The 14,534-nt window shown below is 36.9% G+C and overlaps 1 protein-coding gene across 1 annotated transcript in view; it reads left to right on the plus strand.

Moving 5' to 3' along the window:
- Positions 1-14,534, plus strand: part of ROBO2 (roundabout guidance receptor 2) — a gene marked incomplete at both ends in the record, with an annotated part of 484,272 nt that overhangs the window by 43,381 nt on the left and 426,357 nt on the right. Inside the window, one exon of the mRNA XM_080919232.1 lies at positions 9,694-10,020. Coding sequence (XP_080775358.1) covers positions 9,694-10,020 — 327 coding nt within the window. The remainder of the gene's footprint in view (positions 1-9,693; positions 10,021-14,534) is intronic.

The raw sequence follows: 14,534 nt of genomic DNA on the forward strand, positions 1-14,534 counted from the left end.
GTGTTCAGTATAAAACAAGATGACTCTGGATGATGAGAAAAATCAGGGAAGTTTGTCTCATGCTATCGTGTGAGGAATGAAATGACACCTAAAAATAATTTAGACTGCAGGGTTCAATCTCTTGTTCCTGTTTTGACACTCTGGCACTCAATCTAATTGTTGTTTGTCTAATTGGTGGTAGCCCTTCATTAACAGCCGTCAGTACATCAAGGTGGAGCTCATTGAGCCTGGAGGAGTCCTACATGTGTTCTTATTCATGCCTTTGTTTCTGTGACTGATCATTGGGTGTTTAATATCTTTCGGAGACCCGATGAGGATAATTAAAGTAATCGCTTGGTTGTAAACTAATGACAACTTAGATACAGACTCCTCCTTTGCTGATTGTTGATAGACTTTAGATAATTGATATATTTTCCCTCTGAAATTTGTTTCAGTGTTTTTGTGCAGTAGAGCTCAAATTCCATATGCTAGACACACACACAGCAAGTCCGATGAACATATGTCAAGTGCATTGATGTAACTACTGTCTTTGTTTTTACTAATGATCTCAGGAATAATGTCCAGGGGTTAATTAAAGCCCCTAGTTAGAAGATAATATATGTTTTTTTTTTTATATTTGAAAATACGCATAAACCAAATGGAAAAGCAATCAGCCAGATTGAGCCATTGATGGCCTTGTTATTTCAGTACTTGTATCTTACACAGCTGACCCAATGCTCTCATCAACACGGGCCATTTAGATAAACAGAGCAGGGTCAAGTTACCTGGAAGAAATACAGGATTCTGAGTCTCAATTGTTTTCCCTTGTAGTCAATGAATTTTCAAACTCAGAAAATAAGTGTTAATGCAGTAAAGGATTTCTGACACTTTGGGCTGTCAGTCAGAGACACAAAGACCTTTTGGCAACAGGAATAAATATCCAAATAAAGGCAGCAACTTGGCATTGAAGTTCGGAGTTTGCACTTCACTAGTAAGACCCATAGAGCAATTTGCTTAATCCTGACTGTGTAAACTGGATTTAGAAAGGTCCAATTTGTAAGTCAGCTGGCAGGATAAATGGATTTCCACTCACCAAGGAAGTGGAAGAATTCAGAAAACTTCAATTAAAAAAAAACCACCTAGATAACTGAAATTTATGCTGAAATAAAGCATAAAGTAAAATAAGAGAATATATTTAAATCAGAAGAACTTTATATGTTGGGTCATGATATTGTGGAACTGAGTTTTAAGAGAAATGGTGACAGTGGGAATAGGGGACAGGTATATGTCAAGAGAAAAAAGGAATACTCCTTAGAGATCTAATTTAAAGTAGATATGGAAGCCATTGAAGTGTTTAACACTGCCACTGGGATATTGTCTACTCAGCAACTTGAAAAAGGCTGGAGATGAAGCCAGGAAATAGTGGAGGATGAGGATTTGGATAAGGACAAGAGTTGGGCCATTCCTCTGAGACACAGAATTGGAAGTAGCCCTGAACCTGCAGGTGAGCTCCTAAGCAAAGCCTACAGCCTCCCTTAGCTGCAGAAGGAAGAGATCTGAGGCTGTTGTCATAGAGATAATGACTGACAGGAGGGGGCAGAATGAGCCCCGTGGGAAGTATGAGGAGAGGATCAGAGGATTAAGCCACACTTACCTGGGGAGCCATTAACTTAGTCCAAAATTACACCACCCTGTCTACACTCAGTTCAGTGATTTACATACAAGGAAAAGATTGGGCAGGCTCATGTTTCTGTTCCATTTATGTTAGAAATTTTTAAGAAAATAATGTAATGTGCATTTCTCATTGGAGGCAAGTAAACTCTGTCTCTGTCTCTCTCTCTCTCACACTTGTCTTCTTGGTAAATATTAAAGGATCGTCATTATATCCTTAAATTTGCACATTTTCTATTTTCTTCAAGTTTCTTCATTTCTGCTTTTTTTTTTTGTGATGAGAATTTGATGCCCACGAAGGCAACATCTGTCTTTTTAAGCCACATCCTATTCTAAGAGGTCTCTCCTATGCCTGTCACATCACTGCAGCTGCCTGCTGCTTCCTTCCCTTCTCTGTCAGCCTCTTGTCTCCTTCCAGCCTAATCAGGAACAATTTTTTGTGTTCTTCTCCTTTCACCTTGCACCAAGAAAGTGTTGCAATTTTAAGTGTCTGGACAATATTTGTCCCATGCCACATGTAAAGAACCTGCATAAACCTAGGTGATCAGTTTCACATGATGATTCCTTTGATAAAGCTTCAAAGTAAATGGACTGAGATGAATGTACCACATTTTGTTTTCTTCACAAGTTTGTTGAAAATGGAAGATTTTTTTTTTTTGAAAAGAGCCAATGAATTGGGTCTTTTAAAGTTTCTCAGCACACAGCTCACGCAGAGGAGCAGAGGAGAGGCCTTATGAAGACATAGACAGCACTCTTACTTGTTGATTTTTGCCATTCATTAGAAAACTAAGCTCCTTCCCCCTCCCCCCTCACACTGAGTCTTTTCACTGAAAACAAAACTCAGGATTTCTGCTGCAGCAGTGATAATATCTGCTAGTCATTTTGTGCTGAAACAGAAGACATCTCTTGATCAGAAACTTAAAGTTCTGTTAAACTACTCTCTTTAAAAGCCTTCAAGCGATATCATTAATAGTAAAAACTAAGAGGAAAGTAGATCCCTAGAAGAAATGTACCCTGACCATTAAGGTAACTCATATGCCTTATCTACTTTAGTCTGTAGTCTAAGCCTAAGCAGTCATTTTAAGAGCCTTGCTATTGGTGTCTTTTTAGAATCATTGTGATTAACCAAATAAAGAAAATAATTTCCTCAAGAACAACAGCTGAAATTGTATATATTTATTACTTTACTGAATTAATGACACAAAATTAAAGAAAGCCTGAACTCTTAAGTATTTCTGGAAGACCATGAACATTATTTGAAAGCCATTGAAGCTGCATTTGCATACCGACTTTGTATAAAACAAAGCAGTATGCTTTTAGCATCATGAGCATTTTCCTTGTACTGCTGTGTGAACTTGGGTTTGCATGCTGCAGAAATACGAGGTGATCGCCCCCATTCAGGTTGGTGAGCTGTAAAATCCATTCACTCGGAGCCTGATAGGCGAAGACAATGTGATAATACAAGCCTTATTCAGCTAGCTCCCTTTACAAGGTTCCCCCATGCCCACCCCCGCCACAGGTATGGGCTTCAGCCAAGACTGGGACTTGCCATTATGCAATATAAAGGAAAACTAAATTGGATGCAGCCACTCCCACCATTGTAGAGAACACTCCATCCATTGAGATCAGTATGTTGCTCCCTGAGCTGGACCACTTATTTCAGAGTGCAGTTTTACTTCAGAGTACACACCGTCTCACTGTGATGATGTAGGCATTTCAAGGGAGGATGTGGGCTTAGGAGGCAAAGACTATAATTTCATTTTGTCCATACATTGAAACGATTGGTAACATGAGATAGATTTGTAATATCCATCTTCTTTTTATGCCATTTAAATCATGTAGGCGAGCCTTCAGAAAGGATGGTTTGATGCCTCCTGATCCTCACTAAACTTCTGGGGCAAAACCTAGCAAGAAATAAACAGCCTTTGAGAATTAACTCGGCGGTCAGTTCAAAGGTTTTCGTGAGATCCCATTCATATTGTGAGAGGTATATTTTGATAAAATAGTTTAAAGCAAAAAGTCACTATGATAAAGACAAAAAAATCACTACGCATTACTATTTGTTCACATGAGAGTGAGCCCAACTTAAAAATCAGTTCGTTGGCATCGCTAGATAACAATTCTTGCTATTCCAATCCTGAATATCCAGTTTGTTGTGAGCTGTAATGGGTATTTTCTAATGCTTTTCAACATTTTGTTTTAAATCAAAATTTCAACACTCTGATCTCCATTGAACCGAGTCTTCTAAATTTACTTGACTGTTTAATTTGTTTATGTAACCTACTGATGGGAAACATGATACATCGACATGTTCATGTTTAGAACAGTAGACAGGAGCCTATCACCTAAGTTGATCAACCTGCTGGGCTTGGAAGACTTGGGCTTTTTAGGGATGTGCTATTAAGTGTATCACTCAGGATAAGTTCACTGGATAGAAGAAGCTAAGAGTGTAGATACACACAAGCTACACTGTTGCAGGACCAGTCCCTATATCCTCAGAAAGGATAGTTTGCTGTCTTGACACAGTGACAGATTCCTCTGAGTACAGCAATAGAGGTTACACCAATTAAACCACAGATCACCACAAAAATAGCAAACACTGACTGAATGATGGATTGCATAGCATTCAACACATGGAGAAATATCAGTATGATCAACATTGTTATCTCATGGGTGCTGCTGTGTATCAAAAGAAGTAAACCAAGCCTTGGAGATGATGAGGAACTTAGGATTCCACAATTCCCTGCAGTATTTCATAAGGACCATTTTCAGTTGTTAGGGAGAAACTTTATTAGCTGCCAGATACAGGGATTGTCATTTATTTAAAAAACCTGCATGTATTTGTATCATATTCTTAGGTTTCATGCTTCTAAAGCATTCTGTGACTTAAAACTAATGCTAAGGCCAGGGATGGGTAGTTTGTACCTTTAATCCCTGCACTCAGGAGACAAGAGACAGTTGTATTTCTTTGAGTTTGAGAGCAGCCTGGTCTACAAAATGTCTTCTAGGCTAGCCCAGGCTACACAAAGAAGCCTTGCCTCACAAAAGGACACAACACAGATACTGTTAAGAAGAAAGTTAAGTAATGCACCTCATGAGATTTATGTTAAACCAACTCTTTGATGAGTTGGGTGTTGACTGAAAATACTCAAGTGTACAATAAGACTGTTTTATGAGTGTGTGTGTCTCTGTGAGCCTGGGCATGTGTATGACACAGGGCATGTAGGAAGTCAGGGGAGACAAAGGTTCCGTGATGGTTCTCCGCATCTACCATGCTTGAGACTGTTTAGTTGTTGATGCTAATATTGCTACTGCTTACGTTAGGCCAGCTAGCCTGGGAGATTCTGGAGCATCTTCAGTCTCAGCCACTCAGCATCCTGTAAGCCTCCTGGGATTCTATGGCCAGGTGTGTTAAAAGGCTTCTGGGTATCACACTTGCACCACAAAATACTTCACCCACTAAGCTGTTCCTTCCACACCCAGTCAGGTTTCTACATGCTTATCGCTAGAATCTGAGAAATCTAACAATTTGACTTTTGATAGGTAATATTATTATTTTTTAAATAATTTATCCATTATTATCTCAAGAAACCGTTTAGTTTACAATAATATCTACAATTCTGTTTTTTTTTTTTTAAGATCTCCCTTATCTATTATATGAGGAAAGGATTTTGTGTGTAACTTAAACAAAGCATCTCAGATTTTAAGTTTGGTTTTTGATAAAATGTTTCAAGTTTGTAAATTTGCTGAGCATTCTAAACAAATATAAAAAACTAAATATTTAAAAAACTGTATTGCATGTTAAAATGTTAGTGATGATGGGAATGGTGGCTGTTTTTTTTTTTTTTTTTTAGATTTTAACTCAGGTCTTTAGCTATGGTTCTTGAGATTGAAATCATTTAGAAGAATTTTCAAATTATATTGCTTAGGCAGTAGGCTAGCAGGCCCGAATTTGACCCGTCCATTAAGAGCTTATCATGGCCATTAAACTGATGTCAATCATTTCTTTTTATTTATTTATTTTCACACTCCAGATTTTATTCCCCTCCCGGCTCACATTCCAAACCTCCTCCCCACAGCGCCCCCTGTTGCCGGCGGGGGAGGAGGGCCACCCTATTGGAGGACCAGCAGTCAGTTATTTCTCAGAAAGCTAAATATTATATAATTTAATGTGTTTGAGATTGTTTCATTGTATCATATCTTATAAAGCCAATGTAATTTTAAACCACGACCTGGGATTGTAAATTTGATAATAAGAAGCTAAATTTCAAAAGCATCTTTCCAGAAATGGGATTGATATGTCACTGTACGGCAAGTCAATCTAGCCCATAAATACCTCCAATTTGGTGGCAAAGCACTCTCTACAGAGTGTCTTCCTCCAGAAGGATGAAGGGAATTGATTTGAAATTGGCCTGGATGGATATCTAGGTGAATGTATTGCTTCTCACCAAATTGTCAGAAAATGAATTTATTAAGTATGATATTCATTTCTCTGTAGGAGCAGAACCTCTAAAATAATCAAGAGTACATTCAGACATTTAGATAAAGATTACTCTTTAATGTTATATAAATTACATTATGTATATACACACATTATATATATACATATATATAAATATATACATATATATATACATATATACACATATATTCCCATGTGTCTGCTTCTTCATTCAATTATAAAAACTTACTTATTGTAAATCACACTAAAGGGCTCTGCTTTAGCTGTCCCCAGGACCACCTGATTTGGCAAGGTCAATGTCTCATATGAACAGCCAAAAAATGAAACATTCACATAAGTGATTAAAACTTGCCTAACAGTGGTACTGAACAAAACAGGATAGTGGAGACAAAACTAGAGATTATATATGAGTTCCAATATTTCTAGCAATTTCTTTCAATAGTGAGATCTGAAGTACAACTGAGAAATTGAAGTAAATATTTTTATAAATCTTAGTTTTATCATTTCCTGTGACCAATAAAGAAAATTTGGGCATGTAGATGAGTAAAATAATTCATTAATGAAAAAAATACAAATTTTCTAAAAAGAAAAGGCAAGTGAAGAATTTACTCACCATAACTTTAAAATTATGCATGAAATAGTAGCTTTTAACATATATGTGGCCATATATTGCCAGTTTTTCTTTGGGTAATATTATTTGTCAAATAACTCATTATTTTAACTTACTGATCAATATGGCACAGAGTCTCATTTCTGTCACTAAGGAAAGCATTGAATTAGATTTATTTAGACGGAAGGATATAAAGCTATCAGTGGATGGAGCTAAATATATCGGGCAATAAAACAGTAATGTAAGAATTCTCAGGAAAGAGACATTCTTGTCAATTGATCAGTGTTTTATGAGCTAAATTTGGGAAAAATATTTCTAATGGTTTACAGAGGAAGAACATAAGGCATGCTGACTATGTACTATCCTAATGACACAACAGGCTTTATTCTGTCTGCAATCCATCTCTCTATATATCTATCAACCATCTCTCTGTCATCACATTATTTATCGGTAACCTATCCGTTTCTTTTAGTCGATGGAAACAACTTAAATTAGATGTTCATATTTGATGGCACACACACGAGATAAGCAAGAATATTAATAATAGCAAAGTAATATACTTTATCCATCCTTTCCGAAATACCAATTCTTGTTGTAGTGTCCCGCAGCCTTCACTAGTCTACGCCATTGTTATTGGAGTCATCGAAGTGGGATGAGGATAATGTTACAATATCCACTGATTCACTTAAGCATCACTGTAACTGTTGTCATTTTCCTGCATCATTCTTGGTAGAATAATAGTTTATGGAAACGACTTCGAACAAGTATTATGATGATGAAAGAAGGTGATTAATTATATACATCGAAAGATGGAAAAAATAGACACTCTGGAGAGTTTGCTGTAGTAAAATAAACTTCCCACTCTGCTTGTGATTTGTAATGAAGTTCTTCTATCAGAAAAAGTCAGGGCACTTTGGAAGCCATTGATCGACCTGTTGAGGTTCCAATAGTTCAGAGAGACGGTTGTTTTGGGAATGAAAACTAAATCTAAGCTCCAGGAACTGTTGTGTTCCTACAGAAGAAAAAGGCAGGAGCAATTTTCTTCGAAACACTTGTCAAGAAGCATACTTCCGGATGCTTGACTGTCCTTGTATCATGTTACTTCACTTCTACAGTGCTCAAAGCACCTGAGTGATCGACTCAATAAAGCAAAATGTCACAGTATTCACAAGGTATGAGTTACTTCACTGGCCCAACATCTAAAAAAAAAAAAAAAAAACTAACTAAGCACTCAAATTTAGAGAAGTATTTTTTCCCCCAAAAAAAACATTAGAAATCTCCAAGCAATGAAAACGATTCTTTATGTAAACCTGTGTGTTCAGGAGAGTGGTCAAGGGACCATTTGTTGGTATAACCACAGGATGCCTGGATGTAGCTGAATCTCAATGCATGATCTTGTCTGGGTAGGAACTCTAATATTGCAGCTCCTCACACCTGCTCACAGCTACACACTCTTTGTATAAACCAGGGATTTTTGGCTTTCCAAACTGTCATGAGAGCACTTCTGCCAGCTAGCTATTGTAGACAAAATTGGGGAACCCCTGGTTTTTCAGAGAAGTTATCTCAAAGATAAGAAGAAAAGAAATCAACAAATAGAGCCTATATAACTTCTGCCTTCTAAGTACATGCAAAGACAAGTAAGTACATTCACCAAATACACATGTGCTCCCACATGTATCTTTGCAGACACACGCACACAGAAACACAAATATGTACACACTTAAGATAAAAGAAACATCTCAAGGTTTTGTCTGTTGGCAGAGGTATTAAAATTGAAAAACACAGAGATTGGTTTGGAGCTGGTGCATGGACGGGATACACATTTGTGAATCCTTTCATACTCAACGACATTCTGAACAGATAACTTTTGAAAACCAAGGCAGATATTTAACAAATGCATTATGGGTATTGGGACTCAGGTAGTTCTTTTTGTTGAAATTGAGTTTAAAAAATATTTTTTTAAAAAAGATACTGTACACCCAGTGTGCAAGCTCTCCTGACTTCTTTGTTGATGTTTAAAGGATCTGGAACATTAAAAATATAAGCTTTTGAGTTTTGTTTCTGTTCCTACAATGATTTTATTTATTGAGATTTCACATGACTATTCTACAGTTACTTTCAACATTCTGATATTACCTTTATCAAGGATAGATTTTTATTATTTATATTTTTATATGTATTTATTAAGTTTGTTAGTTAATATTTTGAATATTTGCCTATAACAGTTTGCCTTTCCATTTATTATACTGGAAACCAAATTTTTACATTTATTTATTAAGTTTGTTAATCTTTTGAATATTTTACCTATAACAGTTTGCCTATTGTTTTCCATCTGTTATGCTGAAAACCAAAATTATTTATTCATTTGTTTACTTATTTATTTAAGTTATTTCACAGATGGTCAAGTTACTGCATCTCAAATGCAGTGTGCACATAGAATTAAATTGAAATATCTCACACTAACTTCAGACTTTACTAGCCACATCATATTCACCTCTGAGTACACATGGTGTGTAAAGTGTCTGGTATTTCTGTGCTTTGTTAATGGTGTTGGACTTGTCCACATGGTCTGCTCTCCTCAGCAACAGTAAATATGGACAGATGAGAAATCCAGTCAGTCCTATTCACCTTGGCCCTCATTTCAACACGTTAATCATCCCATGGGCTGGGATGGGGCGGGTAGCTTGTTCTCTTTACTGTCGCTTGCCAATTTTATGGAATATATTATGTTCATTCTGTTTCACCACTAAAATTTACATTAATTTATTGTTGTATGGCCTCCCTGACCAAAGAGTTGTGATGATTTAGAGATGAAAAGGAAAACAAGCAAGTAAAATATGAATAAAACATTTGTATCTTGTTGTTCCATTAAATATTTGAAAAGGTTCAACTCTAGGGGCATGAATCTAAATGAAACGCATAATCCAGTTAAGGAGAGTATTGAGCTGGTCTTCTCCATCATGTCTTTTAGGATCTCGTCTTCGTCAAGAAGACTTCCCCCCCAGGATCGTAGAACACCCTTCTGACGTCATCGTCTCCAAGGGCGAGCCCACCACTCTGAACTGTAAAGCAGAGGGCCGGCCCACTCCCACCATTGAATGGTACAAAGATGGTGAGAGGGTGGACACAGACAAGGATGATCCCAGGTCCCACAGGATGCTTCTGCCCAGCGGATCCTTATTCTTTTTGCGAATTGTTCATGGGCGCAGAAGTAAACCGGATGAAGGGAGTTACGTTTGTGTTGCAAGGAACTACCTTGGTGAAGCAGTGAGTCGAAACGCATCTCTGGAAGTGGCATGTAAGTAAACACCATGGGCCTCATGTGGACATACATTCTGCTTCACTATAGTAAGTTCGGCTGTTTCTCGGTGGTGCTTAGAAATGATAAAGTCAAGCATCTGAAATAGTACACAACCTCTGCTTCTCTGAAGAAATGTGGTCAATATAGGGCTGCAACAAGTTTGATTACTTAAATTTGAGTTAAGTCAATGTTGTTATATTGAAGCACCTAGCAACGCATAATGTTCTTGTAATTGTAAATTTCAACTATTGGTGAGATGCGTCATTGAGTATCAATGTTGCTTATGTTAAAATCAAAAGTTCACTTATAATAGCATCAGAAAATGCAGAAATAAATTCAATATTGCACGTTTCTGTTACTTACATATACAGATATGTGTATGTGTCCATATATGTGAAATTTGGAAGTAACAAGTTATTTTATTCTCTACATTACAGTATCTCCATTTTCTTATAGACCAAATTGAGAAATAGTAGGTATGTAAGAGAGAGTGAAAAACAAACTATAATGATACGTTTATTTTTTAATTGTTGACCTTTTCATAGAACAGATAACAGATAACCATGCTGTTGTCAGAATTTCTAATGTCGAGTCAATCTTAGCATTCAAAATAAATAAAACTTTCCCATTTCAACTCTTTTTTCATATTTTTTTGCCTTCCCTGCCAATAATTACAGTAAAGTTCTTAGTACCTGGCTTCTATTTAAATACACGATCCACTGACTTCATGGGATGTATGTGCTAGATTGCGTTGGCTGAGGATGTGGGGAGCTAGTACCTTACTTGTTTTAAGGAAAGGTTTTATCTTCAGTGAACTGTTAGGTAGATAACAGCAGCTGCTCACCTTTAGAGATCGTTGTCCCCTTGTGATAACTGGGAGTGTGCTCGAAATATTGGAACCTGCTGCTAATTAAAGGGAATCTATTCAACATGGTATCACTGCAGATTATAATGCTCATACACAGTGAGTTGGAGTTTTGCAAAATATGTAATTTTTTTACACCTGGAAGGGTTGTTTGGTGAAAAAATTTAGCTATTTTTTATTTAACAAATCTTGGTGAAGCTCTTGTTCCCAAGCTTCTCATTTTCTGACATAGAGTTTAATTCCAGAAACTATGAATGAACCAATGTTTAAAATATGTAACTTCAATAAAAAAATGGGTGAAAGTTCTTAAAATACACATTTTATGTGTGAAAAGTAATGAATTAAAAACACTTGAAACATTTACTAGTAATATGATTCCCCCCCCCACAAATTACCAAACAGCTCCTTTTTTAAAAAATAAAACTATACTTTACAAAGGACTTATAATTTAGTAGGAAATCTATCTATCTATCTATCTATCTATTTATCTATCTATCTATAATCTGTCCATCTATCATCTATTCATTTAACTATTATCTATCTTTCCATCTGTCTGTCTGTCTGTCTGTCTATCACTCCTTTCTTCACCAATGTAAAGGGACAGTTCAGACAAGGAATGAAAGAAAAAAGCAAACAAACAAATAACAATAACAACAAAAGTCATTCATGCCCAAGTATTATCAGCTAGAACTGAATCACCCAACCACATTTTTGTTATCGATGATGTGTGGTTTTGTTTGTTTTATTTTATCCATGTATGAAAGAAAATTCAGAGCAACGCTGAAAGTCCTTTCCAGTCCCTGAATTCTGAGGCAGACATTTAGTCAGAAAGTGATTTTAAATGGAACAAAACAACGCAATCACAAGGCTGCCAGCAAGAGGCCTGGCACACATGAAGTTAATAGGTGGTTTTCCAATGGGTCCCTCAGGAGCTCCCAGCACAGAGGTGCAGATAGAGTTTCAGTTCCCACCAAAGGCTGTGGTGTATAGCGAAGAAGGAGCACCAGAGCCTTCACACGGAGGAAGGGAGGATGCCTGACATGCAGCCAGCCTGGTGGCCTCAAGAGATGGCAGCTGTAGCCCCAGGTGGTAAATATATGACAGCAGCTTGATCTATCGACCAAGGGAAGAGGGGGTGCGGGGCTAAATGAAAATTCATGAAAAATTGATGAAGTCCCCAGATTTTTTTTTTTTTTCAGTTTCCTTTCTCACCACTCCTCTGATGCTGAGGAGAGATTAAATGAGGTGCTGAACGGTTTACTGCCAGGAGGTTTTGGTTCAAAGTTCAGGGGTCACATGGAAACACCCCACACCCACACTCCTGCAACTTATTTTGCAGAAAAGTAGAGAACTTTTCAGATTACCTTTGCTTTTATAATTTAAAGTAGCTAAATATTCAAAATGTGACTTTTGGGTTGACCGCAGAAAAACAGAACACGCATGCTTTGTAATTTGTTTGGATGATGAGTGTGAATTCCACTAGGCAAAATGGTTTGCTTTTTCCTCAGTACTTCCTGTCTGACTCCTCCCAGGAACCCTTCCTTTTTTTATCCTGTGTTGTCTGGGTATCAAGACTTAGGACACAGGAGCACAGTTCAGAGAGAGAAAAGGCTCTGCATAATTTATAGGTCACAGATTGCTCACATAGCAAAGCCGCAGGACACTTTACACGCCTAACAGTCCTGTTTGTTTTAAATCTAGGACTAAATTGATATTTTCATCTGTACAAGTAAGAGTGGGTTCATGAGTAGATGGACCGCGCTGTAGAGGAGGGGACGTAGCCCCCACAGTCAGCACAAGATGAATAGCTAACTTCATCCCTTTCCGCTCGTAAATATATATCTTTTCCTGTGCTGGATGTTACGTGACCATGGGAAAAACTGATCTAGGCAAAATGATTTTATTTTTTATAAAGACATAAGGCAATTTAAATGTAAAGGAATTTACATTTAAGCTATGCGGAGCTCCTTGGATTCTTTTTTGAGTGTTTCTTTCTTTCTTTCTTTCTTTTTTTTTTTTTTTTTTTTTTTGAGACATGGTTTTGCTATGTATTCTAAGATGTTCTCAAACTCCCAGTCACCTTATCCCATCCTCTTAAGTGCCACCTCAGATGTCAAGAATTACTTAATGAGATTGTATCCCCATATCTTGTCTTTCACAAAGTCAATGTATATCATTTATACTTTTCAAACAAATATAGTTGTATGGTGTCACCACCAACACCCTAACCACATCTAGAATATTTTGACACTTAAAAAAATTTTATACCAGTTAGTATGCAAGTTCCGTTTTTCTCAAACCATCTTCCGTTGGTCCCAAGGAAATATTCACCACCCATGTGTCTCAATAAAGTGGGTGTTGTATGTTTTTATCAGTAGGAATACTTATTAAAGGTAATTTTGTTTCATAACTCATATACTTTAAGACATGTGATTCCTGACAACAGCACATCTCCACTTCTGCTTTTGTATATAGATTTTTTTTCTAGTAACTAACATAGGTCATTCTATTCAGATCAAAGGAGCCCACAAGGGTTGCACTCTTTTTATATGAGCCAGTCTTTATAAAAAGTACGAGAAGAATTTTTTTATAAGTCTGATTCTTTTTCTATATAGAAGGCCATAACATCTTGTAGTTTAGTTGCAAAGGAGTGAGGTTAATTACACTATTGGCATATTTTTGGTACTGAAAATGAAGTTCGTTCTTCCGAGGACAGTCCAAAAGCAAAGGCGTTCCTAGCTGTTTGGTTCTTAACAGAGAGATGTACCTACATGTTTGTCAGGAGTTATATGTATAATTTTGTTAACATTTCCTAAGGACATACTGTGTGAGAGATGGTGAAGTCTAAGCTTGAGTTAGCTCTCAGGATTTCATTATTTCTCTGCTCTCTTTTGTTCTGGACATCAAAAATTGACTGTAGGATATTGTTGCTTTTGGCTACTGTGACAAGATAGGTGAAAGAGGGGTCCTATGCACAAGAGAATTTGATTTTCCATAGGTCTAGAAATGTTTATGGTCAAACAGCCAATATGAGCATTTTGGGGTAATACTCTACTTTCTCATTCATGGAACCCAACATTTGATGGTCTTTCCTCCTGTCTCAGAACATGATTCCAATCTTGGAAAATTTTTGCTTGTTTGATTGTTTTATTTTGTTTTTAAATTTTATAAATTTAAGGCAGAAAAGAACCCCTTCCTAGATCTGTTAGTCCTTCATTTTGGAGAATATTCAAACCAGACACTGTAAGAAGAATGGTTTGCTTTGCTGCAGTGTTTCGAAACCTGGTGACTACTAACTACTCCATTCTCTCTTATGATTGCTTTGGTGCCTTGGTTTACTTATGGTTGGTTTCTGTTGTTTGTTTTGCAGTGGTGTCCACCAGAGAGGATTATTTGTACACGAGTTTAAGCTAGTAAAAACAAAAAAAACTAAACAAAACAACAACAAACTTTGGTAGCCATCCAAGAACTTCAGTGAGTCATTGGGGTCTCAGTGTAGCCCCAAGGCTTTCTCAAGGTGTGACCTGAAGCAGAAAAACAAATTTCAGTTAGCAAAAAATAGTCAGTTAGTAGCTGAAATACAGGAGCCAAAATGAAAGGTTAATTTAATTAGAAACTTTTCCAGAAATTTGATAGACTAGCTCTT

Source organism: Micromys minutus (genome assembly GCF_963924665.1).
Source record: "Micromys minutus genome assembly, chromosome: 7".
NCBI classification, from domain to species: Eukaryota; Metazoa; Chordata; class Mammalia; order Rodentia; family Muridae; genus Micromys; species Micromys minutus.